This window comes from Acartia tonsa, chromosome 2 (genome assembly GCF_053477335.1).
Source record: "Acartia tonsa isolate MP-2025a chromosome 2, ASM5347733v1, whole genome shotgun sequence".
In the NCBI taxonomy this organism is placed as follows: Eukaryota; Metazoa; Arthropoda; class Copepoda; order Calanoida; family Acartiidae; genus Acartia; species Acartia tonsa.
In genome coordinates, this window is record NC_137261.1 from 55,655,554 (window position 1) to 55,681,556 (window position 26,003).

General features: G+C 34.6%; 1 protein-coding gene across 1 annotated transcript; it reads left to right on the plus strand.

The window, feature by feature from the left end:
• The first annotated feature begins 8,865 nt into the window (after positions 1 to 8,865).
• LOC145312189 (xanthine dehydrogenase/oxidase-like) lies at positions 8,866 to 25,455 on the plus strand. The gene is made up of 5 exons (XM_080151380.1): positions 8,866 to 9,067; positions 15,485 to 15,561; positions 20,808 to 20,970; positions 21,586 to 21,663; positions 21,810 to 25,455. Exons 1-5 carry the CDS (start codon positions 9,025 to 9,027, stop codon positions 25,193 to 25,195), a joined length of 3,747 nt encoding a protein of 1,248 aa, XP_080007506.1. The 5' UTR covers positions 8,866 to 9,024; the 3' UTR covers positions 25,196 to 25,455.
• The last annotated feature ends 548 nt before the right edge of the window (positions 25,456 to 26,003 follow it).

Consider the following 26,003-nt stretch of genomic DNA (forward strand, 5'->3'; position numbering starts at 1 on the left):
GAGGCCTAGTTGCTTGACTGTGGTAACTCAGATTTACATAAGGAAGCCATTTATGCACATGGGGGACCAAAACATGATATGGGGTATTTTTTTCATGATGGGGGTAGTTTCAAGTGCTTATATCTGGAGAACCGTAAGAGATAGAGGCCTAGTTGCTTGACTGTGGTAACTCAGATATACATAAGGAAGCCATTTATGCACATGGGGGACCAAAATATGATATGGGGTATTTTTTTCATGATGGGGGTAGTTTCAAGTGCTTATATCTGGAGAACCGTAAGAGATAGAGGCCTAGTTGCTTGACTGTGGTAACTCAGATTTACTTAAGGAAGCCATTTATGCACATGGGGGACCAAAATATGATATGGGGTATTTTTTTCATGATGGGGGTAGTTTCAAGTGCTTATATCTGGAGAACCATAAGAGATAGAGGCCTAGTTGCTTGACTGTGGTAACTCAGATTTACATAAGGAAACCATTTGTGCACATGGGGGACCAAAATATGATATGGGGTATTTTTTTCATGATGGGGGTAGTTTCAAGTGCTTATATCTGGAGAACCGTAAGAGATAGAGGCCTAGTTGCTTGACTGTGGTAACTCAGATTTACATAAGGAAGCCATTTATGAACATGGGGGACCAAAATATCATATGGGGTATTTTTTTCATGATGGGGGTAATTTCAAGTGCTTATATCTGGAGAACCGTAAGAGATAGAGGCCTAGTTGCTTGACTGTGGTAACTCAGATTTACTTAAGGAAGCCATTTATGTACATGGGGGACCAAAATTTGATATGGGGTATTTTTTCATGATGGGTGTAGTTTCAAGTGCTTATATCTGGAGAACGGTAAGAGATAGAGGCCTAGTTGCTTGACTGTGGTAACTCAGATTTACATAAGGAAGCCATTAATGAACATAGGGTACTAAAATTTGTTGGGGGTTTCTTTTTTCATGATGGTGGGTAAAAATTGAAAATAGGGGCCATTTGTTATGGTGGAGAGGGAATTAGGTTAAGTTAGGTTAGGTAATATTGAGGAGCCCTGCAAGGTTAGGGCCCCCTGGGGGCCCTAACCTTGCAGGGCTCCTCAATATTACCTAACCTGTGCAGGAGACCCTAACTCTGCAAGGCTACTCAATATTTCCTAATCCCTTCATGAACATAGGGTACCAAAATTTGATAGGGTTGTTTTTTTTCATGATGGTGGGTAAAAATTGAATATAGGGGCCATTTGTTATGGTGGAGAGGGAATTAGGTTAAGTTAGGTTAGGTAATATTGAGGAGCCCTGCAAGGTTAGGCCCCCCCGGGGGCCCTAACCTTGCAGGGCTCCTCAATATTACCTAACCTATGCAGGAGACCCTAACTCTGCAGGGCTACTCAATCTTAAACTAACCTAACTTAACCAATTTTAAACTAACATGAACCAACTAAACCTAATCTAACCCATTTTAATCTAACCTAACCCATCTTAACCTAACCTAACAAACTTAACCTAACCTAACCCATTTTAACCTAACCTAACCCATCTTAACCTAACCTAACCCATATTAACCTAACCTAACCTAACCTAACCTAACTTCACCTAACCTAACCTAATTTCAACCCCCAACCCCATCATAAAAAATTGGCCCCTATATTCAATTTTTACCCACCATCATAGAAAAATGACCCCCATATTAATTTATGTACCCCCATGTGCATAAATGGCTTCCTTACTTTAATCTGAGTTACCACAGTCAAGCAACTAGGCCTCTATCTCTTACGGTTCTCCAGATATAAGCACTTGTAAGTACCCCCATCATGAAAAAAATACCCCATATCAAATTTTGGTCACCCATGTGCATAAATGGCTTCCTTATGTAAATCTGAGTTACCACAGTCAAGCAACTAGGCCTCTATCTCTTACGGTTCTCAAGATATAAGCACTTGAAACTACCCCCATCATGAAAAAAATACCCCATATCATATTTTGGTCCCCCATGTGAATAAATGGCTTCCTTATGTAAATCTAAGTTACCACAGTCAAGCAACTAGGCCTCTATCTCTTACAGTTCTCCAGATATAAGCACTTGAAACTACCCCCATCATGAAAAAAATACCCCATATCATATTTTGGTCCCCCATGTGCATAAATGGCTTTTTTATGTAAATCTGAGTTACCACAGTCAAGCAACTAGGCCTCTATCTCTTACGGTTCTCCAGATATAAGCACTTGAAACTACCCCCATCATGAAAAAAATACCCCATATCATGTTTTGGTCCCCCATGTGCACAAATGGCTTCCTTATGTAAATCTGAGTTACCACAGTCAAGCAACTAGGCCTCTATCTCTTACGGTTCTCAAGATATAAGCACTTGAAACTACCCCCATCATGAAAAAAATACCCCATATCATGTTTTGGTCCCCCATGTGCATAAATGGCTTCCTTGTGTAAATCTGAGTTACCACGGTCAAGCAACTAGGCCTCTATCTCTTACGGTTCTCAAGATATAAGCACTTGAAACTACCCCCATCATGAAAAAAATACCCCATATCATATTTTGGTCCCCCATGTGCATAAATGGCTTCCTTATTTAAATCTGAGTTATCACAGTCAAGCAACTAGGCCTCTATCTCTTACGGTTCACCAGATATAAGCACTCAAACCTACCCCATCATGAAAAAATTACCCCATATCAAATTTTGACACCCCATCATGAAAAAAATACCCCATCTCAAATTTTGACACCCCATGTGCATAAATGGCTTTCTTATGTAAATCTGAGTTACCACAGTCAAGCAACTAGGCCTCTATCTCTTACGGTTCTCAAGATATAAGCACTTGAAGCTACCCCATCATGAAAAAATGACCCCATATTAATTTTTGGACCTCCATGTGTGATTTTTGTTCCCCATATTTTATATACTTACCCCATATGTAATATTTTACCCCTATAACTCATAGTTTATTACCACCAAGCTTTGTTTTAAACATTGAAAATTACAGGGACCAAAATTTAAGATGGGGTACAAAATCAAATGATGCCGGGGGGGGGGGGTTTATTTTGACAGATGGCGGGGGGGGGGGGGTTTATTTTTTCGTATGGGGTAGAATCTCACTCCTCAACTGGGATGGTGCCCAGAATATGAATGTATAAGAGTCGATGCAAAAAAATTTGTTGAAAAACTGCATGATACAGAATAATGTTTATGGACTTGGACATACTTACATTTTTAGGACTTAATTATAGAGTTGCTTCGCTTAAAATATTGTACTTTATTGTACCAGAAATCAGTATACTAAAAATCAGATAAATCGGATAATTAGATCACATAAAAATTAGTTGTTAAAAAAAGTAAAAAAATAATTATGTTTAAAATGGACGTACGGTCATTTTGGTGGTGATTATAGAGTTGCTACGCTTTTTAAATCGTAACTAACTACTAGAGGAATCACCATGCAAAGTTTGAAATCGATAGGACAGTTCTAACATGCCTAATTATAGAAAAGCTTCACTTTTAAAAATCAAATTGAAAATATCTAGGTGTAAGGTTTCCTTAAAAACAACAAATATTTATGTAAAATAAGCATTATTTTCAGCGAGGGGGAGAGGGGTCAATGGGCTGTTTACAATAACAGTTTCTTATTATTTGGCTTATTTGGTTATCCATTTCAATTCCCACCTCCTCAAGTGCCCCTAGAGGCATCTCGGGGGCGTAGCCGCTAGGTAATTACATTATAAAATAACATCAAAAATCATAATTTTGCTATCTTTGTTTTTCTGTAATTTATGATAAACACCATTTTCAAAGTGGGATTTTTATAGGTTCAAAGAAGGAAGTTAAAAAAATTAGAGATTAGTAGATACAGGAATAAAGACATAGGGCAATGGAAAATAACTTTGACCCGCGACCATGGCTCAACAAGTAGAGCATCCGCTCATAGTCGGGTAGGTGATAGGTTCGAATCTTGGGACGACACTGTGTCGTAACTAAAGACGGTAAAATTGTTCCTACTGCTGCTATGTAAGGTGCACGATATAAATAGTAAGAGTAGGGAAAATTACTTGGCCCATAAACAGGCGCAAAGTTAGAACTTCTTAGAAAAAGGTCGTGTAATCAAAGGGTTGGTTGTCAGTTGGATTAACCTAATGTCCTTGGGTGTTAGAGTATCGCATTTCATTAAAAGTGGATGGTGCTCTGAATTCTCTAGATGACCATTTAAAAACCGAAGGAGAATCCTGAGGTGGGTTCTTAAAAAAATTTTACCCCACTAAAATCACTTTGGAACATTATAATCAGTGGGAAAAATAAAAAAATTTGGTAATATTGATTCTTAAAAAACTTTTACCCCACTGATTATAATGTTCAAAAATGATTTTTTGAGTGGGGATAAAATATCCCCATTAGAACACTATTTTGAAATTTGGAAGATTTTTTAGGTTAATTTATGCTTAATTTAAATATTTGAAAAGAAGTTGTATCAACTTTTTTGCTTTTTATTTAAGATAGCTAGCCGGTTCTTTCAGTAAGTAGTAGATGTAAAATTTTTCATAGAATTCAGATATGCAATCGGTTTTTTTGTAGACCTCTTATTTTTTAAGTAATTTAAGTTTTTAAAAAAAATAATTAAGTCGGTTTTAAGGTACTAAAACGCAACAAAATAAAAGAAGAAAATAGCCAGTATGAACAAAAATAGTAAGATCTTTAATTTGACACCTTACTTTTAAAATTCTGTTGAGTAATTGTTGAAAAAATCTATTTTTTTAACCTCGGTTTAATTAAAACATTAAACCTAAATATTTTCTCATACAGACATAAAAAATATGGGTTCATATATACCATTAGAATGAGAAAAATAATATGAATCCATTCTAAGCGAAATTGAAAAAGTTTTAAAAAATTGTAATAAAAAATAGAAAAAATAAAAAGTTTATTTTAAGAATTGTAACTACTAAACTAGCCAATCACAAATCGCAAAAATTGATGAATCGGGAAGCTTAATCTATAAAATTAACCTATAGAATTGCCAGAAAAAAAGGAGAACGTTCATACAATATATACAATAGATAATACAATAAATATAGTGATATTAAAGAACATGTAAAGAATGAAAAATTATGAACAAATATGCATCAGTCTGTTTATGAACTTCAAAACAATGCAGTTAAAAATACATTATTGTTTCTTGTGTTTAAAAAATATCTGCTACATTGCATTGTCTTTTGTTTAGGTTTAGTTCAGGTTTGGTTCAAGCTAACCCTTTAAAGCCGAAAATTATGATTCTTAAAATAAACTTATTTTTTTTATAATAGTTTTATAAAACTTTTTCAATTTTGCTTAGAATAGATTCGTAATATTTTTCTGATTCTAAAAGTATATATGAACCCATGTTTTTTATGTCTGTTTGAGAAAATATTTAGGTCTAAAGTTTTCATTAAACCGAGGTTAAAAAAATAGATTTTTTCAATAATTACTCAACAGAATTTTAAAAGTAAGGTGTCAAATTAAAGATCTTACTATTTTTGTTCATACTGGCCATTTTCTTCTTTTATTTTGTTGCGTTGTAATACCTTAAAACTGACTTAATTATTTTTTTAAAAAACTTAAATTACTTAAAAAATAAGAGGTCTACAAAAAAAACGATTGCATATCTGAATTCTATGAAAAATTTTACATCTACTACTTACTGAAAGAACCGGCTAGCTATCTTAAATAAAAAGCAAAAAAGTTGATACAACTTCTTTGAAAAATCTCTGAAATAAAAAAAAAAATATTCCAAATTTAATTGTGACTACCCCACTCGGTCTTTTGGAACATTATTTTGGCCCACTATTTTTTTCAATAAAATTTTTTTTTAAGAATGACATTTGCATTTCCCCCATTTGATGTTCCAAAAAAATGGGAAAACAAGGGAGCAATTGAGTGTTCCAAAGTTCAGTGGGGTAAGGTTTTTTAAGAACCCACCTCTGCTCTTACGAGGTAAGGAAGTAATGGAATGATCCCACCACATCTGTATAAGGTAGCTGATAAATGTATTTCTAAGAAAATTGTTCCAGATTATTTTACCATATTCCTTCATCCCTGTAGATCAATAAATGGGACAAGATAATTAATTTTTCTTTTTGCGCGCTTTTCAAACAAGTGCAGTGCAGTGATTGGGAGGCCTTAACCCAGTTCATTTGAAACAACTAAAGCAGAAATATTATTATTTGACTAGCGGCTACGCCCCTAGAGGCCTCTAGTGGCACTTTTAATGTTTTTTTTTATATTTAAAAAATGTCTATCTTGCGTTTGACGTTTATGTTGGCGTTAAACTCTCTTTCTAAAATCGAGTATGTAAAAAAATTTCGTTTTGGGTGGTGGTACCCTCCCCCAAAATAGTTATAAACCTTCCTGGGACTTATGAGAATCTACCCTGTTAAGGAGAACCCAATAGGTTCAGTGGTTAGCGAGATTCTTCGGTACAGACACACAGACAAATAAACAGACAAACATCCTGCTACTTTAGTATAAGGATATTAAGAACGAATCAAATCATATTACTTACGTGGCTGAAACTTCAACTGCAATAACACGCAGGGATCTAAAGAGATAAAACAATTGCCGATCAATAGATTACATAAGGACATACAAAATTACCACTTATATAGGTTAAAATTAGTGGTTGAAACGTTTGAAAACTCAATTTAATAAACAACCAATCAAATTTCAGTAAAAATACCCAAAATTGTTAAGTCAACGAATAAGAAAACATTATTATAACTTTGGGGACTAAAGTAATAAATAATGATAATGATAATGAGCTGCTAAAACTGCAAGCCACCAAAAAAAATATGGATGGCCAAACGGACAAAGTACATTAGAATGCGGATATTCACTTGTCCCACAAAAGAAAAGGAGAGGAAAAATAATAATAAAATCACAAACGAAAATTTAAACTGAGTATAGAGAATCTTATAACAAAATTCAGCCGTCTATCTAAAGTAAATTAGAAAGACATGCAGACGGACACTTCAAATTAAAGAGTAGCTTCTAAAAAAAGGCTTTAAGCGTATAATCCAAACTATAAATCAAAATTCGACATTAGTCAATTAAAATGATGAAATTTTGGATGAAAACTTTGTTTACTCGTATATTTTGAACTCACACGGAATGACTTAACCTTATACACATATTTAGAAAACATCACAATTTTCTTTTCCCTGAAAGTACCTTGTCAAGCACTGAACTCCCACCCCCTCGTTATTTTTTTAAAAAAATTTAAAGGTAAGGGGGAGAGGAAGGTTTTTTGTTTAGGAAATAATAACACATCCCCCACCTTATTCTAAATATATTTTCAAATAAGGGGGGGGGGGGGGGTCATCATTGCTGGATAGGCACTTAAGGGGTAAGTAACGAAAACATTCCTAATATTTTTGGACCCCTATTTTACTTTAAGTGTTACTATAGCAAACATCTGAGAATGTGATTTTTTTGCCTTTTGACTGAATATTTCTAAGTTTTAGTTTTGATTCTATAAAAACCATTGATGACAACTAGACTATTGCCATTTACATGTCGGTACAATATTTTTTTTAGAAAAGTTTTAGAAAAGTAAAGTATTGTAATGTAATGTTCAATTAAACCGACAAAAAAAATGTTTTAATTTATTTTGTTTTAAAATAAAATTTATCATTCTAAAACATGAGGTTATATTTACTTACTTATCTAAAATTGCCATATTGTTTAAATGGATATAGAACATAAGTGGATATTATGACAGCAGAAAAATTGTCGTCCATTTAGGTTGTGTTAACCTGTAAGTCATTTAGTGGTCAGTTCGTTAATTCAGGGGATTTAGTAAAAGGGGTTGATGATAGAGGGTATCATTATTTTAGTTGCTGCGAGTTGCATTTTGTTAGAGAACAAGAAAATCTGGTGTAACATCCAATTAATAATTTATCCATTATTGTGTACAGCTTTTATCTATAGATATCTTCTTCACCCTTACAATCTAATTTCATATATTGTTTGCCAAAGGGGTAGTTTCACGAAATGCATTTAAACTTAACTTAGTGAACCGCATATTTTTACCTAGTTAATGGGTCAAACTACATTTATATAGCAAATATTTAAAATAAATTCAATTTTCTACCACGTATTTTTAAAAATATCAAGACTTGAAAATAGTCTTTTTGTAATATATGCAATTTAAAAATATAAATTTAGTTTAACCATTTAAAGAGGGATAAAAATAGGGAATTTTAGCGATAATAATAGTAAGAGTAGAGGAAATGCCTTAGCCCAAAACAGGTGCAAATCATTACCATGCACAGTTAGGACTTCCAGACAAAGGTCGTGCAATCAAAGAGATGGTTAATAAATTTGGCTTCGTTTTGGCTAAAAAAGGGATAAAAAAAGGGAATTTTTAGCGATATTGATAGTTTAAGTATGGGGAATGCCTTGACCTAGAACAGGCGCAACTTATTACCATGCACAGTTAGGACTTCCAGACAAAGGTCGTGCAATCAAAGAGATGGTTAATAAATTTGGCTTCGTTTTGGCTAAAAAAGGGATAAAAAAAGGGAATTTTAGCGATATTGATAGTTTAAGTATGGGGAATGCCTTGACCTAAAACAGGCGCAACTTATTACCATGCACAGTTAGGACTTCCAGGCAAAGGTCATGCAATCAAATAAATAGTTGTCTATTGGGTGTTACTTTACTTAATACCTTAGGCGATTAAGCGCGTTACATTGCAATTCACACGCTGAGTATGTTCAAAGTGGCGCGGAGAGAACCCCATGGTGTACCCTAAGCGTCACCTAGCCCCCAATAGGTTAATTTGTTTACCTTCCAAAAATTCGCAGTTTGGAATGGACACCTTGCAATGTTTTCTCTATATGAGTATACAATAACATGCCACTACTATACAATACTACAGAGTACACACAATTATTACTATACTTAGTATCTCAGTTAGTTAAGTATCGTGCTAGTATTAACACCTTACAAATATATTTCTTATTTATTGATATATAGAGTTGTGGAATTTAGAAGAGAATGGCGTTGACAAACCCCGCGCAGATTGTCATCTTTATTAATGGTAATTTAATTTTTTCAATAAATAATCTATTTTTGTTTGTCGTTAATCAATAGATGGATAATTAGATTACATAAAAATTAGTTGTTAAAAAAGTAAAAAAATCAACATGTTTAAAATGGACGTACGGACATTTTGGTAATAATTATAGAGTTGCTATATACCAAAAATCAGATCAAACGGATAATTAGATCACAAAAAATTAGTTGTTAAAAAAGTAGAAAAATCAACATGTTTAAAATGGACGTACGGGCATTCTGGTAATGGTTATAGAGTTGCTACGATTTCTAAATCGTACCTAACTACTGCAGGAATCACCATGCAAAATTTGAAATCGATAGGACAATTCTAACATGCCTAAATCAACGAAAAAAGCTATCCGTTACGGAGGACGTACGGACGGACCGACCCTAATTTTAGAAAAGCTTCGCTTTGAAAAACTACTGATATTATAATTGCTTAGAAATTGAAGTGTTTTGTGAAAAGAAAGGTTTAATGGGCTTGAACTAGAAGTACAATATAATTATAGGGAGGGAGGGGACATTGGGCTGTTTATTACGCTAGTTCCCAAAGTTTTACAAGAACGCTATTTTATTCGTTGGCTCAACAACTTTGGGTACTTTTATTGGATTTTGGTTGGTTGGTTCATTTAGTTGAGTGTCCTAACGTTTTAACCACTAATTGTAATCTACAGAAGGGGTAAATTTGTGTATTATCATTTGGGATGCATATCAATTTACCCGCCATTGTCTTATTCCTTTAGATCACTGATATAATTGTGCTATTTTACCGCTACTTTGGCTTAACTTATTGAGCCAAGCAAGGAAATCCAAGAATAGAAAATAGGAAGATAAATTGTGTGTGTTTGTTTGTGTGTGTGTGCTAGTGTGTGTGTGCGTGTGTGTGTGTATGTGTGTGTGTGAATCTGTTAGTTTTCTCCCATTCTTTTCTTTCTACCTTATCTGTTTGTAGGTATTCTTCAAAGGGTTAGTCCTTCCACCCATAATTTATTTAGACTTGTTAGAATTGTTCTGTTGATTTCAAACTTTATTGGTTTCTTTAATCCAATTTAAGAAGTGTTGTAGCTTTATACACATTACCAGATAATTTTAAGATTCATTAAAAACTTGATTTTTAGAACATTGATTTCTAGGACGAAAAGGCACATTGGTATAAGCAAAACCTATCTGTTATCAAGTCTTAAATTGTGAGTATGTCCATATTAGGTTTCCTCTAATTTTTGTCAGGGAGGGAGGGTACATTGGGCTGTTTATTACACTAGTTCTTACAGTCTTACAATAACGTTTTCTTATTCGATAGCTTCACAAACGTGAGGACTTTTATTGCATTTTTATTGTTTGGTTCAATTGTCCAAACATTTCAACCACTAAGTGTAATCTAAATACAGGGCAATTAGTGTATTATCATTGCGGAAGTACATCAATTTGCTTTTATGAATGTTGTCATTCTTGTTTTTTTAGTTTGAAAGCTAAGCTATTGTAAATGATATATTGTTGTTAAACTGTTTTAATAAGTTTTTCAATGTGTCTTTATGGAGCTTTTATTACGATTCATTTCCGCTGGATTAAAACCGGTTCTGAGCCATACTAAATTATCATGTATCGTATCGTAGTATAAGAAAAAGAAATGATGATTATGAAATTGATCCAGGTTTTGTTGGCCCTGAAGGGCCGAAAAACCTTGCCAAGAACAATACAATATTTTGTTTATCTTACTATCCGCGGAAAACTGTCTTTGATACGACGCAATAAAATCATAATTATGAAATGTTGTATTTAATTAAATAACTATTAATTTTATGAATTTATGACTTTGTACTTTTGAATATATGTATAATAATTTTAAATTCTTTAGTTTAAAGATAGCAAAATCAATGTAAGATGTCTAAATTCCAACTCATTTCTGTGTACCAATAGGGAAACAGTGTAGGTACAATTTGGTCACATTATTGATTAGAAAGTGTACACATTTAGTTACAAAATGGCAGTTTTTTTTATTTCATTTACATAAAAATTAGTCTTTGAATAGTTTAATTTCTTAGGATAAATCTTTGCCTTTGGAAAATTTTGCGATTCAATTATATATCCTGAAATATAAAGTAGTAAGTTTTTTTTGTCTATAGCTTAAGATTTCGACTGATCCGATTGAGTTATCCATTTTATGAAAGCTTCTTGTAGGTCCCGGGATGGGGCAGGCTAGTTTTTTTTTTTAATTTTAGATCTCAGTATTTGGATGGTTTTAGGCTATTTTCTGCCCTAGATGGCAGGGGCGCAGCTGCTAGTTCAATTATATTAGGATCTAATATAAACCAACATCTTTTTAATTGGATGTATTTTTTTGTCTGATTGACCATCTATGCCAATAAATCTATAGATAGCAAATATTTGAAATGTCAATATTCTGTTTGTTCTATCCTTGCCTAGGGAGGGAGGGGACATTGAGCTGCTTAATACACTAGTACCCAAAGTTTTATGTATAATAACGTTTTTTTATTCGTTTGAGTTACAACTTTGGGGACTTTCATTGAATTTTGATTGGTTGGTTCATTAAAATGAGTGTCCAAACGTTTCAACCACTTATTGTAATCTACAGAAGGGGTAATTTTGTGTATCATCATAGAGGATGTACATTTATTTATCGGCCATTGTCTTATACCTTTAGATCCCTGATCATTGCCTGTTAAACTTTTGTGATGTTGTTATGTCAACACATTCATCTTATCACTATTTGATTAGCGTTACATTTTTAATACAAAGTAGAACAAAGTCTGTCTGTTTAATTAAATCTCGATAACTGCTCCCTATACATCCCAGAGTTGTTTTTTTTTATAGCAATTTTGGGGGAGATTACCTAACACCCACACACCAGAAATTACCCCAATAAAAAAATTATTCCCCTCAAGATATTTTATTTCTTTGGAAAAACTAAATTTAAATGGAAGGTCTACTGTTTTTGTTTCACTAGAAACTTCTAAAAGGCGTAGCTGCTAAAATAAAAAACATAACTATAATTAAATCTTACATAACTATACTTTACAATAATAAGTTACAAATAGATTTATTTTTATCATAGTACAATGATAAAAATTATTGATAATTAATGTTTTTTCAGAGTACAATAAGTACTTTCACTCAAAGTGCCCTGGTGAGCACTGGTAACCCCTCTTATTAAAAAAATATTTGAATATAATTGGAGAGGGGAGGTGAGAGGATAGAGGGTCAGGTTAGGTTAGGTTACATTTGCTTATATTTAGCCCCGCAGGATTAGGGCCCTTTGCGGGGTGGAAAGAGGAAAAAACTACCTCCCCTCATTTTTAATTTAATAGAAAAGTAAGAAAGGTTGGGATATAAGTTTTGAACCGGCACTTTGTGTGAACCTACTGAGCTATAATGGATATATTATTACTTGGATGTTACACCAGATTTTCATATTTGCTAATAAATGTTTGCAGTGGGCTAAAACAACGATAACTCTCGTCCCCTCCACTCCTGCTGGATGAACGAATTGACCAATAAAAGAGTTCCATGTTAGCAACCTAAATTGATGACAATTTTTCCCCCTGTCATAATATCTAGTATATTTTTATATCCATTTTTAGAAATTTGTTATCATTTATTTAGACAGTCTGCACCGCAAACTTGAAAACATTCTCAGGGGCAAGGGATAGTTCATCTTAAGAAAAACAAGATTCCATTATTTTCAAGAAAGAAAATAATTTGTGCTTTCTGTTAAATTACTTGTCGACTATTATCCCTACCCCCATTATTTTAAAATAAATTGAAAATAAATGGGGTAGAGGGGGAAAATTTTTTCCATTATGCTTAACCATTACGATTGTCCCCAACTCTGCGGAGCTACCATTTACCATTTACAATGTTACTAGCAAAGCATCTCTTTAATCAAGTCCAAAAAATGTAAGTATGTCCTTAAACAGTATCCTGTAATTTTGCAATTTTGCAATAAATTTACTTACAATTTTGTTTCGACCTATATGTTATTTATATTCGGCTTATTCAGTTCTGACACTCTACAAGAGTTCAAGTTAGTTTGTCCTATCGTTTCAAAGCTTCGCTGTCATGGATGTTGTCATCTTTGTTTTACAAGAAGAGAGCTTACACGATAAGTTAACAAGGATGGCAACATCCAGAAACTCGAATCTCAACATATCAGACGATTAGACAAACAAATATTAACAAATATAGAGTAGCAACGTATTTAATATTTAACTTATTTAAAATTCTAAATAAATTTCAGTATAAATCTGCTTTTTATTGATTATACCTATCAAAGTCTTAAAGAACTAGAAGTTACACCTTTTAAAGTTAAAGTATTATGTTATTTTCAATTAAAAATAAATACTTTTTTAATAACAAAATAGCTATGTTTTTTTTTGGCTTCTATAATATTATATTACTATTATTGTTAACCTTGATCATAATTAATTCATTCTATATCAGTGACAATAAGCCGCCATTTGACACCCGTTTTGCTGTTATTGTTGCATGTAATGGCTGTCTTTTTCTTTCTTTAGATATTTAAGAGATAAGACTCTAGGGGGCTAGGTGTCGCTTCGGGTACTAGACCTCTTCTCAACGCACCTTGAAACATACTCTGCTTATGATTGCAGTGTAAAGCGTCCATTCACCCATCAGACAACCAACTCTCCATAAGGAAAAAGGATAAGAGGATGAATACTCACCCCAATTTCATTGTAAAATATTACTTCCCCCATACTAAAATAATTTGTCTGCTATTTATCTAAACCGTCCGCGGCTTTTTGCATCTTAATTATAACCTATTCTATATACGTAAAAAAAAATAAAAAAAATTTTATCTTATTATTTATTATTATTTTTCTGTAATTTATTATGTTTTTAAAAAAATTAAAGAAAATATTTAAAATACAATTTGATTTAGAATCTTAAAAAACAAACAGCCGCGGACGGTCTGCAGTGCAGCAGAAAAGTATGTTTCGCCTAGTTTAAAAATAGGAGGGTTCACCTTTTATGATCAAAAATTTATTTTTTTTCAAATTAGCCTAAATGTAATATTTAAATCTAATTAACATGATAAAACTTTTAAATGTTTACTAATAAAAAATTAATAGTTTAGCTCTCAGCCACCAGGTTCACTAGTTGTCTACTTCAAAGACATACATTAAAACTAAGGCTAAATATTAAATAAAAAATTTCATAACTGAATATTTTTAACATTTTCAAGTGATGTTATTTACCCCTCAGGGTTTGGCCCTTTAGTGACAAAAATCCAAAACAAGAAAAATACAGGCAAAATAAAAATTGATGAACGCTTTGATATTCTAGTTCTATATCCAAAGCTAGATGGCACTGAAAAACTGATTATTATAATTTACAATCAAATGTTCATATTAAATTTGTAAAAACGTTTATTTATCAAAAAATATAAGTTAGATAGACTGCAATATAAATCTTATAAGCTGATAATGAGTGTTATGATTAAAGTCAGTAGCAAAGTCATGAAAAATTAATAGTGATAATTTTATATTCTTTCATTAGGTTTCATCAGAATGGATGATAATTCAAAATATTTCTATATCATCCCTTAAAAATTAGATTTATGCTTCAAACAGCAACTATAATTGTCTTGAAATTATATTTAATTTTAAGATATTCCCATTTTGAAAAGTGGTGGAATAACATTAAAAATTCAGCGCGGCAATTGCTCAATATAGGCCTCTAGGCCCACTGCCTATTTTAGTCCTTCAAATACCTCGATTTCTCTCTTTTATTATTTTCTCTATGCAACTCTCTGAGATGCACTACCTTTGTCTGAGAAATCCCAACTGTGCATGGTAACGAGTTGCGCCTGTTTTGGGCCAAGGCATTCCCCCCACTCTAACTATTTACGTCGCGCATCTGACATAGTAGCAGTGGGAACAATTTTTAACGTTTTTAGTTATGACGCGGTGTCGGACCTAGATTCCCGACGACGAGCGGATGCGCTGCATGTTGAGCCACGGTCGCGGGGTTTCTTTGGATATTTCTTCCTAGGTTTTTTTTTCTAAATGACCCAATATAAAAAAAGGGTAATTATGTGAATAAGAATCGCAGCATTGAAGTTAGCATTGGAATTGGAAAAAAGTATGTTTCTAAAATTCAGGGACACGGGACCAGGATTCTGACAAACAATTCTAAGAAAATTTTCCCAAACCTCACTTCCTTCTTTTCCCCTTTTCCTTTCCACTTCCATTAAGTTACAGAACAAAACCAGTTTTACGTCAAAATTATGCCACTTAAATATCCAAATTTTCAGCAATTTCAATTGTAATTAATTTCCTTTGGAAATGTAGCAGAATAAAATAAACTTACTAAAAACCTTGTAACCTACGAAAAAACATTAACTTTTAATCTTTGTATATAGGGAAGAAGGTTGGAACAGAGGGATGTGGGCCAACCTATCCTTTGGTGGATTTTATCAGAAATGTGGCCACACTAAAGGTATGTTTTTAATATTTTCATTCTTGTTTAAAAGGTGCTGATGCCCTTTATAGTGCCTTTAAAAATGACGTCATGCAATACAAATGACCAATGATAGGCCAATACACACTAAATTACCAATGGCAGGCCAATATATATTAATTGACCACTAGTAGGCCAGTACATAGTCACCATAAAAAGCTTCAAAGGTGTTGATTAATTGTTGATGAAGATAAGAAGCTTTACTATTAAATGAGTCATATCGGTCCAGCGGTGAGCGTTATCTTTTGGTACATACAAACAAATTTACAAACAGACAATCTGTTACTTTTCTGAAAGGATTGGACAAAATATGAGACTTTTTACGTTCCAATTGGAAAAAATATTGGTTTTTCCGGGTACACTTACATTGGACTTGGACTGTAAGTTCTGGTACCCAAAGTATTTATGGTACTTATCATTTTGTTGTACCCATAATTTATCTGTCATTAAAGTAAATCATCCAGTCATGGAGTAATTATAGCATCTAATGGGCAAAACATAATGAATAATGAAAAATAAAAAAGCACAAAAAATGCTTTACAAAATGACAGATTTTTATTTTTCTTCCATTATAAAGGGTGTGCAAAAAAATGCGGAATTTTTAAAATTGAAATTGCGCGGCTTGTGTTAATAGTAGAAAATTCTTATGCATATCGTTAGAACCGTTATGAACTCTAGTTTTTGAAAATATAAGAACGAATCCTGTGCTACGTATAGTTAGGGAGCTACGTTGTGAAATGTTCCTATTGCCTTAAAACTTAACTTGCGAGTAAATTAAGCGGTGCCACCTCCCTCCAATTCTGGGACAAAAACCAAAACGTTGAAGTAAATATTTAGAAAACTTAACCCTCTGTTCTTTTTTGGGCATCATTTATTTTTTGTGTTCTATATTTGTGGTACGGTTTAGCCTTTGATGATTTTAGAATATTTCTAGCAGTAGAAACACAAACACCTGTAGTGGCAACAACTTTTCTTAATCCAGGTGTTTTTTTATTCAATAACATTTTTTTCACTCTTTTCTGTACACTCTCTGGTGTTTTCTTCCGCCCATTAAATCCTCTATGCTTTAACGACGAACCTGTTTCTTGGCATTTAGTGTAATTTCTCACCAGGAATGAAGATCTTGTTTGTCTTGTAAGATTATTCCATACCTGGGATGCAGATCCACTTTTCAAAAATTGTCTAACCTCTCTTATGCTTGCTCCAGGGTACTTATTCATAAAAGTTTCAATCTCAACTTTTATTTGATACCTTGTTGAAGGATCCATTGTAAAAGAATGATTTCAGTACAAATATTCGTAGATTTTTTCATATTCAATTAGAAGATTTGTATGACAAATAAATACAAATATTTAAAAAGCTTTAAAAATAGGTTTATTTTTGTTTCAATATTTTTTTTAATTTTCTGGTTTACTCGCAATTCAAGTATTAAGGCAATAGGAACATTTCACCACGTAGCTCCCTAACTATACGTAGCACAGGATCCGTTCTTATATTTCCAAAAACTAGAGTTCATAACGGTTCTAACGATATGCATAAGAATTTTCTACTATTAACACAAGCCGCGCAATTTCAATTTTAAAAATGTCCGCATTTTTTTGGCACACCCTTTATAAAATAACAGGATGTCTAAGAGCCTTCCTAGAGATGCACAAACATAAAATAACTTTTTTTGTTGTTATTGAAATATAATGATATTAAATTATTATATATATAAATTTGGAGTTATATAGTTATTATGTTTGTCTTTAAGCTGAACTTGTGAAGTGCTTAGGCTTGTTGGTACTTCAGTTGTATTGTTTATTGGTCAGCTGAATCTTAGTTTCCGATTTTGCTTCAAACTTCCAAACTTCCAAAAAAAAAAATTAGAAAAATTTTAAATTTTGAATGCATAAATCGCTTTCCCAAACTTCGCCTTTCCCGTTGACCGAAGTTGCTGAAAATAGCTTTTGCAATAGTTGGGATTGTGGTAGGGGTGAAGCAGTTCAACCCTACTGAGCGAGTTCGATTCAAACGAGCCCCTAGCCTTAAAGATTCCACCAATAAATAACTACAAGGAGTTACTGATTAAAGGATATATTTTGAACTGATTCATTACAATAGATATACAAGTTTATATAGCAAATAGAAGTATAATAATAGATTATGAGGGGTAGCTGGTGAGGGGTTCCTTTGAGCTGGGGCTGTGTCCACAGGCGCAAAGGTAGGAGGGAAGGCTGCCTCATTGGGGTAGGCAGGTGATGGCAGAGAAAAGGGCAGGTCCGGCTGCGGAAAGGGGGAGGGGGGTAATCCCCTCCCCATGCCCAGGTGGCCATTGTATTCCATAACAATGGGTTGGGTGACCGCTTATCAAAATGACCATCTGTTGATAGCATATCTAAAGTTGATGGGTGGAGTTTTAACATCTGCATTTGCCGGGAATCCCAGAGCGTGGTATACTCTAGGAAAGGCTTGTCCGTATGATGCCGTCTACCACAGGATATCGGTCGTACAACTTCGGAAATTAGGGAACAAATGGGAAATCAATTTTTAGTTGATCTGTTTACTTGCTTAAGAATATAGGAACAATAATATGGGCTTAAAAAAATTAATATTATATTTAACAAACAGAAGCAAATCATTAAGGTGCCCTTTATTCAAAATGGTAGAAAAATAACCTTAAAGCAGTCTGCAACCTATGTGAAGTTTCCTCCAAAAAGGAGAACTTAATTTAGTCAGAAGTTTTTATCTTAAGCATTAGACAAAATACTATTTTGTATAATAAAAGAAATTTTAAAATACACTAAACAATTTTTTTGTGTATCTGCTTGTCGTTGGGTAGGTTGTGGGTTAAAATCTCGGCCTGGAACAAGTCACAACTAAATTTTTACACATAACCAAATTTTGATTAAACGACCTTTGTCTGAAAGTCGTAACTATGCATAAAATGGCAGCAGTACATATACATATAAATTTTATCGTCCTAGGTTATGATGCTATTGAAACCTCGCCAGTTACACGTGAATGCACTTCTTTGGCATATCAATACAGTTTTAAAAACCTAATTTTACTGATTCCTTAATCCGGCCCTGAGGCGTGATGTGGTGCATTTGGTTTTCATGAGTTGACAAAATATTTCTTCTTTAAAAATGTTTATTTAAGAAAAATTCTAAATTATGGTGTTTTAAGTAGCATAAATAGAAATGTTTGTTTTAGAAAAATTCTAAATTATGTTTTTTTAAGTAGCACAAATAGAAATACACCATTTTTTTTATTTTAGTAGCGAAGCTAGTCAATAATTAACTTTGTATGTTCGTTCATCCGTCAATCCGTAAAGCTTTGGAATAAAGTGATTTTTAGGCTGTTATTTAAGTAAGATTGGTGATTTTTTTTCTTCTGAAGATTACTCTTTTCAAGAGTATCTAGTATACAACATATTTAGTCCGCCGGCCATGCTACCCGCGACCGTGGCTCAACATGTAGCGCATCCGCTCGTCGTCGGGAAGGTGATAGTTTCGAATCTAGGTCCGACACCGCGTCATAACTAAAGACGTTAAAAATGGTTCCTACTGCTGCTATGTCAGGTGCGCGACATAAATAGTTAGAGTAGGGGGAATGCCTTGGCCCAAAACAGGCGCAACTCACTACCGAGCACAGTTAGGACTTCTCAGACAAAGGTCGTGCAATCAAAGGGTTGGTTGTCTGATGGGCAAATGGACGCTTTACACCACAATAATAGGGCTTAGGGCTGACAACCCTATCCCATATCCATAAAAAAGCCACATTGTTACAGAAACACTGACAAATTGTCAGCGGCCTATGCTCTGCCTGTGGAGTTAAAAGGGCTTGTTCTGTTGTTCATGCTACAAAAGACATATAATAATAAATATTCATATTCGAAGAAGGTTTCGTGATTTTATATTATTCTTATATCGCTTTTTTCTTTTTTTTTCTTTTTATGACCACTGATAATTTGCTCTATAATTTACTTTGTCCTCTTCTATATTAATTTATTTTTTGTGCTTTGCTACTTAAGAATGTTATTATCCTTGTTCAAAGATATTTTTAAAATATCTATAAAGTATAATTTTCTAATCCTTTCATTAGAATAAAAACACTTTTTATATGTTTTTATAACTCAATTTTTGTCATTTTGAAATGAATTATAGATTAATTAGAATTGTAAAACGTAATTCTAATAACTTTTAATTTTTAGTCTGAATTAGCATTTTAATGTATTATGTAACAAGATTTTCTGTGAAAAAAAGTCATTAATTATAAAAAATCAAAGTAATTATTTCTTTGAAAACAAGTTATGATTTTTAAGTAGGCATTATATTAAAGTTTGTACAACTAGCGGCTTCGCCCCTAGCCTCTAGGGGCTTTGCCCAAAGTGGTTTGATCAAACAATTTTTTTGTGTTTTAGATTTTAAAGAAAATTAAAATTTAGGGAGGGGATTTTTTTTTTGTGGGTGGGGGGTTAGTCGACCCCACAAATTTAGTTTTAAAAAGAAAAAAAATGTTTTTGGGGGGATATTTTTTTTTTTGGGGGGGGGGTAAGGGGTGTCCCAACCCACTAGAAAATAGTTAAAAACCTTCCCAGGACCAATGAGAAGCTACCCTGTAAAGAAGAACCCGATCGGTTCAGCGGTTAGCGAGATCCTTCGCTACAAACAAACAGACAGACAAACAAACATCGTTCTACTTTGTTCATGACAACATATTAGAAACGAAGCGACAAATTAGGCCATAGATCAGATGTTTATTGCTCGATAAAAGAGGAATAGGAAAAGAAAAAAAAGATAATGATAAATACAGAAAATCACAAAACCTTTACATCCAAATATATAAATTTCTTTGTAGCATGACCGAAAGACAGATTGACGGAGTAAGCAAGTTGTATACTGGATGATCATTGGCAAATAATAAAGAACAGCAATCTATCTTAAATCAGAGAAAGAGAGAAAGAGAAAGGCAAATGGGTTGTTAATTTCACTAGTCTCTAAAGTTTTATGATAACATTTTCTTATTTGTTGGCTTAACAACTTTGGGGACTTTTCGTGAATTTGGATTGGTAGGTTCATTAAATTGAGTGTCCAAACATTTCAACCACTAATTTTTTATCTAAAGAATGGGTAATTTTGCGTATTAACATAGGGGATGAAAATAAATTTCTCAGACATTATCTTATCACTTCAGATCCCTAATCTTAAAAAGCAGTCTTGAAAATAATATTTATGTTGTAGGGAACAAAACGAAGCTGCGAGTATGGTTGTTCTGGTGCGTGCACAGTGATCCTGACTGAGTGGGACCGGGAGGGGCAGGTGTACTCCCACAGGACTGTGTCATCCTGTACCACGCCCCTGGCATCCTGCCACTACAGAAATGTTACCACTGTTGAGGGGATAGGTAAATATGCAGTGATCTAAAGGGATAAGACAATGGCCGATAAATTGATGTACATCACCAATGATGACTCACAAAATTATCACTTTGAGAGATTAAAGTTAGTGGTTGAAACGTTTGGACACTCAACTTAATAAACCAACCAATCATAATTCAGTAAAGGTCCCCTTAGTTGTTAATCCAACAAATATGTAAACGTTATTATAAAGCTTTGGGGACTAGTGTAATAAACTGTCCATTGTCCCCTCTCTTCTTGTGGTAAATATGCCATTAATTAGTTTATCTGATTAATTCCCCTTAGGTTAGGTTTATAATAAAGAAGGTACAACTTCTTATGGTAAAATCCCAACTAACAACCAACCTTTGTCTGCAAGAGCTTTGTCTGAATGTCCTGACTGTGAAAGGTAATGGGATGCACTTGTTTTTGGCCCCAATAATAATTTAAATAAAAATGCAAAGCTTTGTAAGTTATAGAGTAGAATGGCAATCTTTCTATTGTTATAATTATAAGGCTAGTAGGATATATGTGTGTCTGTCTATCTATATAAAATTTTGTGCATATTGCAGTTAATTCAGACAGGCAACAGTTTTCATTAGAACTAATGCTGTTATTTTTAGGCAACACTGATAACATGCATCCTATTCAGAAGCTTATGGTTGATACTCATGCTGTTCAATGCGGTTATGATTCGCCAGGTAAAAGTTTTAATATTTTCTACCAATAATATAATTTTTTATGATTTTGAAAATATAAGTACATTGATTTAATATATTGATGATTATCCTTTTTAAATTCTTACCTTCCAAAATTCCAATACTACTGAATTTTACTTTAATCTTAGGTTTTGTTGTTTCCATGCTGGGCTTGCTGCTGAACAACCCTCAGCCCACCATGAAAGATATCGAGGTCAGCTTGATCGGCAACCTGAGCAGGTGCAACGGTTACAGAGCCATCTTCCAGGCGTTCAAGCAGTACACTGAGAGGCCTTCCGATGAGAGAGAGAAATTTGAAGCTGGTCTGCCTGATCTTAAACAGGATGTCCTTGAACCTGTAACCTTTGTGTCCCCCAGCTGCAAGTGGTCCATCCTGCCCTCCTTCTCATGGTTGAAGCCAATGCAAATGAGGGAACCAAATGGAATTCTGGTGTATGGTATTCCTACTACCACAGAACTCAATGACTGCACATATGTGTTTGATCTTTCAAGAGCTGAAAACTCTAAGAAGCAGATGAAGGGTAGTATTGACTTCCCTGCTAATACAACCATTACTGCTTTGATCAAGAAGCTTCATCAGAACACTGATAACTCTAATGTTCTGGTTATGACTGAGGTTTGCAGGGCTCTTGCAGGAGTCAAAACTCTGCAGTACAGAAATGCAAGAGCTATTGGTGATGCTCTTACTGACTGCAATGAGGTCAAATCAATCATGGCTGCTCTAGATGCCACAGTCAGCATCCAAGAGAGTGCACAATGTAAGCTTAAAAAGTTGTTTGGCTCAGATGTCACTGTTCCTCTCAAGAAAGTTCTTGGAGAAGGTGATATTAGATATTCCTCCATCAAGTGTGTAAGCATTCCCAATGTTAAGAATGGTGAAGTCTTCCTGCATGAGACTGTCGGTGACCGTCAAGCTAATGGCACCAACCTTAACTTTGCTTCTGTTTTGTTGCAATGTGATGGAAAGGTTATTGACTCTATGGAACTGTGTGCTGGTAACTCAGGCAAAGTTAAGGTGCTTCATACAGCCTCAGGACTTGTCAAAGGATCTGAGCTTGACAATGCTGGTCTGGCTGATAAACTCAAGGAGCTAACAACTGACAAACTTCAAGCTGGTCTTATTGCAAAACTTTGCCATAACATTGCAGGCATGGCTGGTCTAAGTGAGGATGATAAATTGGATTGTATCAAAGCAAGAATTGGCACCAGGAGGTTTGCTGAATCTACCCAATATAGGGAGCATGTTTCAGAAAAGATTGAGACACCCACACCACTTGGCAGACCTATTCCAACTCTTCAGGGATATCAGTGTACTACCGGACAAGCTATCTTTACTGAAGATCTTCCTGCATATGCAAATGAGTTATTCTTTGCTCCTGTCACCAGCACTATTGCTCATGGAAACCTTGTCAGCATTGATGCCGAGTCTGCCCTGAAAGTTGATGGTGTTGTTGATTTTGTTTCATTCAAGGATGTCAGACAGGGAGGCAATCAATTTAAAATCAATGGCCTTGAGGATGAAATTGTTTTTGTTGAGAAGCTTATTGAACATGAGGGTCAACTGATTGGTGGTGTTGTTGCAGTTAATGAGCATGTTGCTCGTAAGGCAGCTGCCCTTGTCAAGGTTGAGTGTGAAGAATTGAAACCTATTGTCACTTTGGAGGAAGGTGTTGCTGCACAAACAATTATGACAGGTGAAGGACAAGTTAAATGTTTTGAGAAAGGAGATGCTGAAGCTGCTCTTAGAACTTGTCAGCATGTCATCACTGGAACTATCAAGACAACTCGCCAAGAGCATTTCTATGAGGAAAGTTCATCTGCTATGGTTGTGCCAACCGGTGAACATGATGAAATTGAAGTTTACCTTCCATCACCAGCACAATTGATGGCCCAACATTCCGTTGCTCAGGTTCTTGGACTTTCTTTCCACAAGGTTATGTGCCACACTCGCAGAGTTGGTTGCAGCTATGGTGGCAAGTATGGCAGACTCATTCCCTATGTTGCAGCTGTTGCAGTAGCTGCCAAAAAGTTGGGCAAACCTGTCAGAAGCAAGATGACAAGAGATGAAGACATCCGTATTATGGGACAGAGAGGTGAGTTTGGATCAACCTACAAGCTTGGTATCACTGATGGGAAGATCCAGGCTGCCGTTGTTGATGTTCAGAAGAATGCTGGGTGGAATTCTGATGCTTCTCCTGATATTACATCAACAGCACTTGCCCACATGGACAGTGGATATGACTTCCCCAATTTCAAAGTATCTGGAGAGGCATACAAGACCAACACTCCAAGTAATACAGCTTTCAGGGCATATGGAGCTCCTCCTGCTGTTACTATCACTGAAAACATGATCTTCGATGCTTGTGCTGAGCTAGGATATGATCAGATGGAGTTCAGAAAGAACAATCTCCAAAAGGAAGGTTATGTCTCCCATTATGAGCATACCATGGAACCGAGTGATGTCACCATGGACCTTTGCTTAGAAGAGGTTCTCCAGCAAATTGATTACTACAAGGTGAAGCAAGAGGTTGAAGATTTTAACAACAAGAACACTGTCAAGAAGAGGGGTATTGCTCTCATCCCCAACAAGTATGGCATTGGATTCCCTGGTATGTTTGGCAAAGGTGCTGCACTCCTCAACATCTACATGGATGGATCTGTTCTTCTCCATGTAAATGGTATTGAGATGGGTCAAGGTCTGCACACAAAGTGTGCGCAAATTGCTGCCCATATCCTGGGCATTGACGTGTCAAGGATCAAGGTTGATGGCAACCAGAATCGTGTGTTGCCCAACCCTATTCCTACAGGTGGCAGTACAGGTGCTGATCTGGCAGGTAACGCTGTCAATGATGCTTGTTTTCAAATGATGGAAAAGCTGGCACCGTACAAGAAAGCTCAACCTGAGGCTCCCTGGGAAATGTTGGTTGGCATGGCATTTGTCACAGGTACAAATCTGTTCACAACCGGACACTTCCAGCTGCCTGCGGACAGGTACACTTTTGATCCCAGCACTGGAAAGGGAAGAAGATGGTGGTATTACACTTGCGGTGCTTCATTTGCTATGGTAGAGGTGGATCTTTTGACTGGTCAGCATTCCCTTCTCAAGGCAAACATTGTCTATGACATTGGAGAGTCTCTGAACAAAGCTATTGACTGTGCCCAGATTGAGGCAGCGTTTATCCAGGGCTATGGGTATCTCACCATGGAGGACACAGTATTTGACAGCCAGGGCAGGCTTGTAACACGTGGTCTGGACGAGTATGCTATCCCAAGCATTGCTGACTGTCCCCCAGAATTTGATGTGACTCTGCTGCGAGGAAACAAGGAGCTGGATGGTGTCCTGTACTCCTCCAAGGGTATTGGAGAGCCTCCTTTCTTCTCTGGCCAGACTGTATTCTTTGCTATCAAGGACGCGCTGGTGGCAGCTAAGAAAGCCAAGGGCAAGAGTGGAACTGTGAATCTTTTGACACCTGCAACCCCCATCAACGTTCTGACCGCTCTTGAACAGTGCTAAGTGGTTAAAACTAAAATTTTGTTGTATTCCACATATTGTATTTCTAAACTTTGGATAATCTAACAAAACAAAACAAAAAAAATAACCTTATATTATATGATAGTAATTTCGTGTGTTATTTTTTTTACCAATTTTATATTTGATGTTTAATTGTTTATGAATAAAAACTTGAGAAAATGTTATTATTATATTTACATATATGTCAAATGTGTATTATGTAATATGTATAAATTGTTGAAAATATATTTACTAATTTTTAACTTTGTTTTAGATCTAAATTGTCTAATAAACCAAGGATAAAAACAGTCTTAAAGCAAAGTTCAACAAATCAGACAGACAGACATGCGAATACTAACAAATTTAGAGTAACAACACATTTACTTTTCAACATTGCATTATTTACTAAGTATATTTGCGATAACTTTTATTTAATGAAATCTTCCAATTTTTAACATGTACAAAACGGCCTGCTTAATTGTTTCAAGATCCATGTCAGATCTATATAGGAAATAAATGTCTATAAACGAGCTCAAGTTTTCCAAGGAATATATGTTTAAAACTCATAGTGCTCCAATAATCCATAATAAACTCTCATTGATCAGAACGATAAGACCCATTATTTTACTTTATTAAAAATAAATTCATTTTTTTCATTTCATGTTGCTATTTACCTTATATTGATGTATTTAATTTCTAATCATAAAAAAGAAAATTTAAATTTATCATATAATAAATTTAAGAAAACTCTGTTTTAAAAGAATTTGATTGTGGCGACATTTTGTGTGTTCAAATATTAAACTAAAATTGT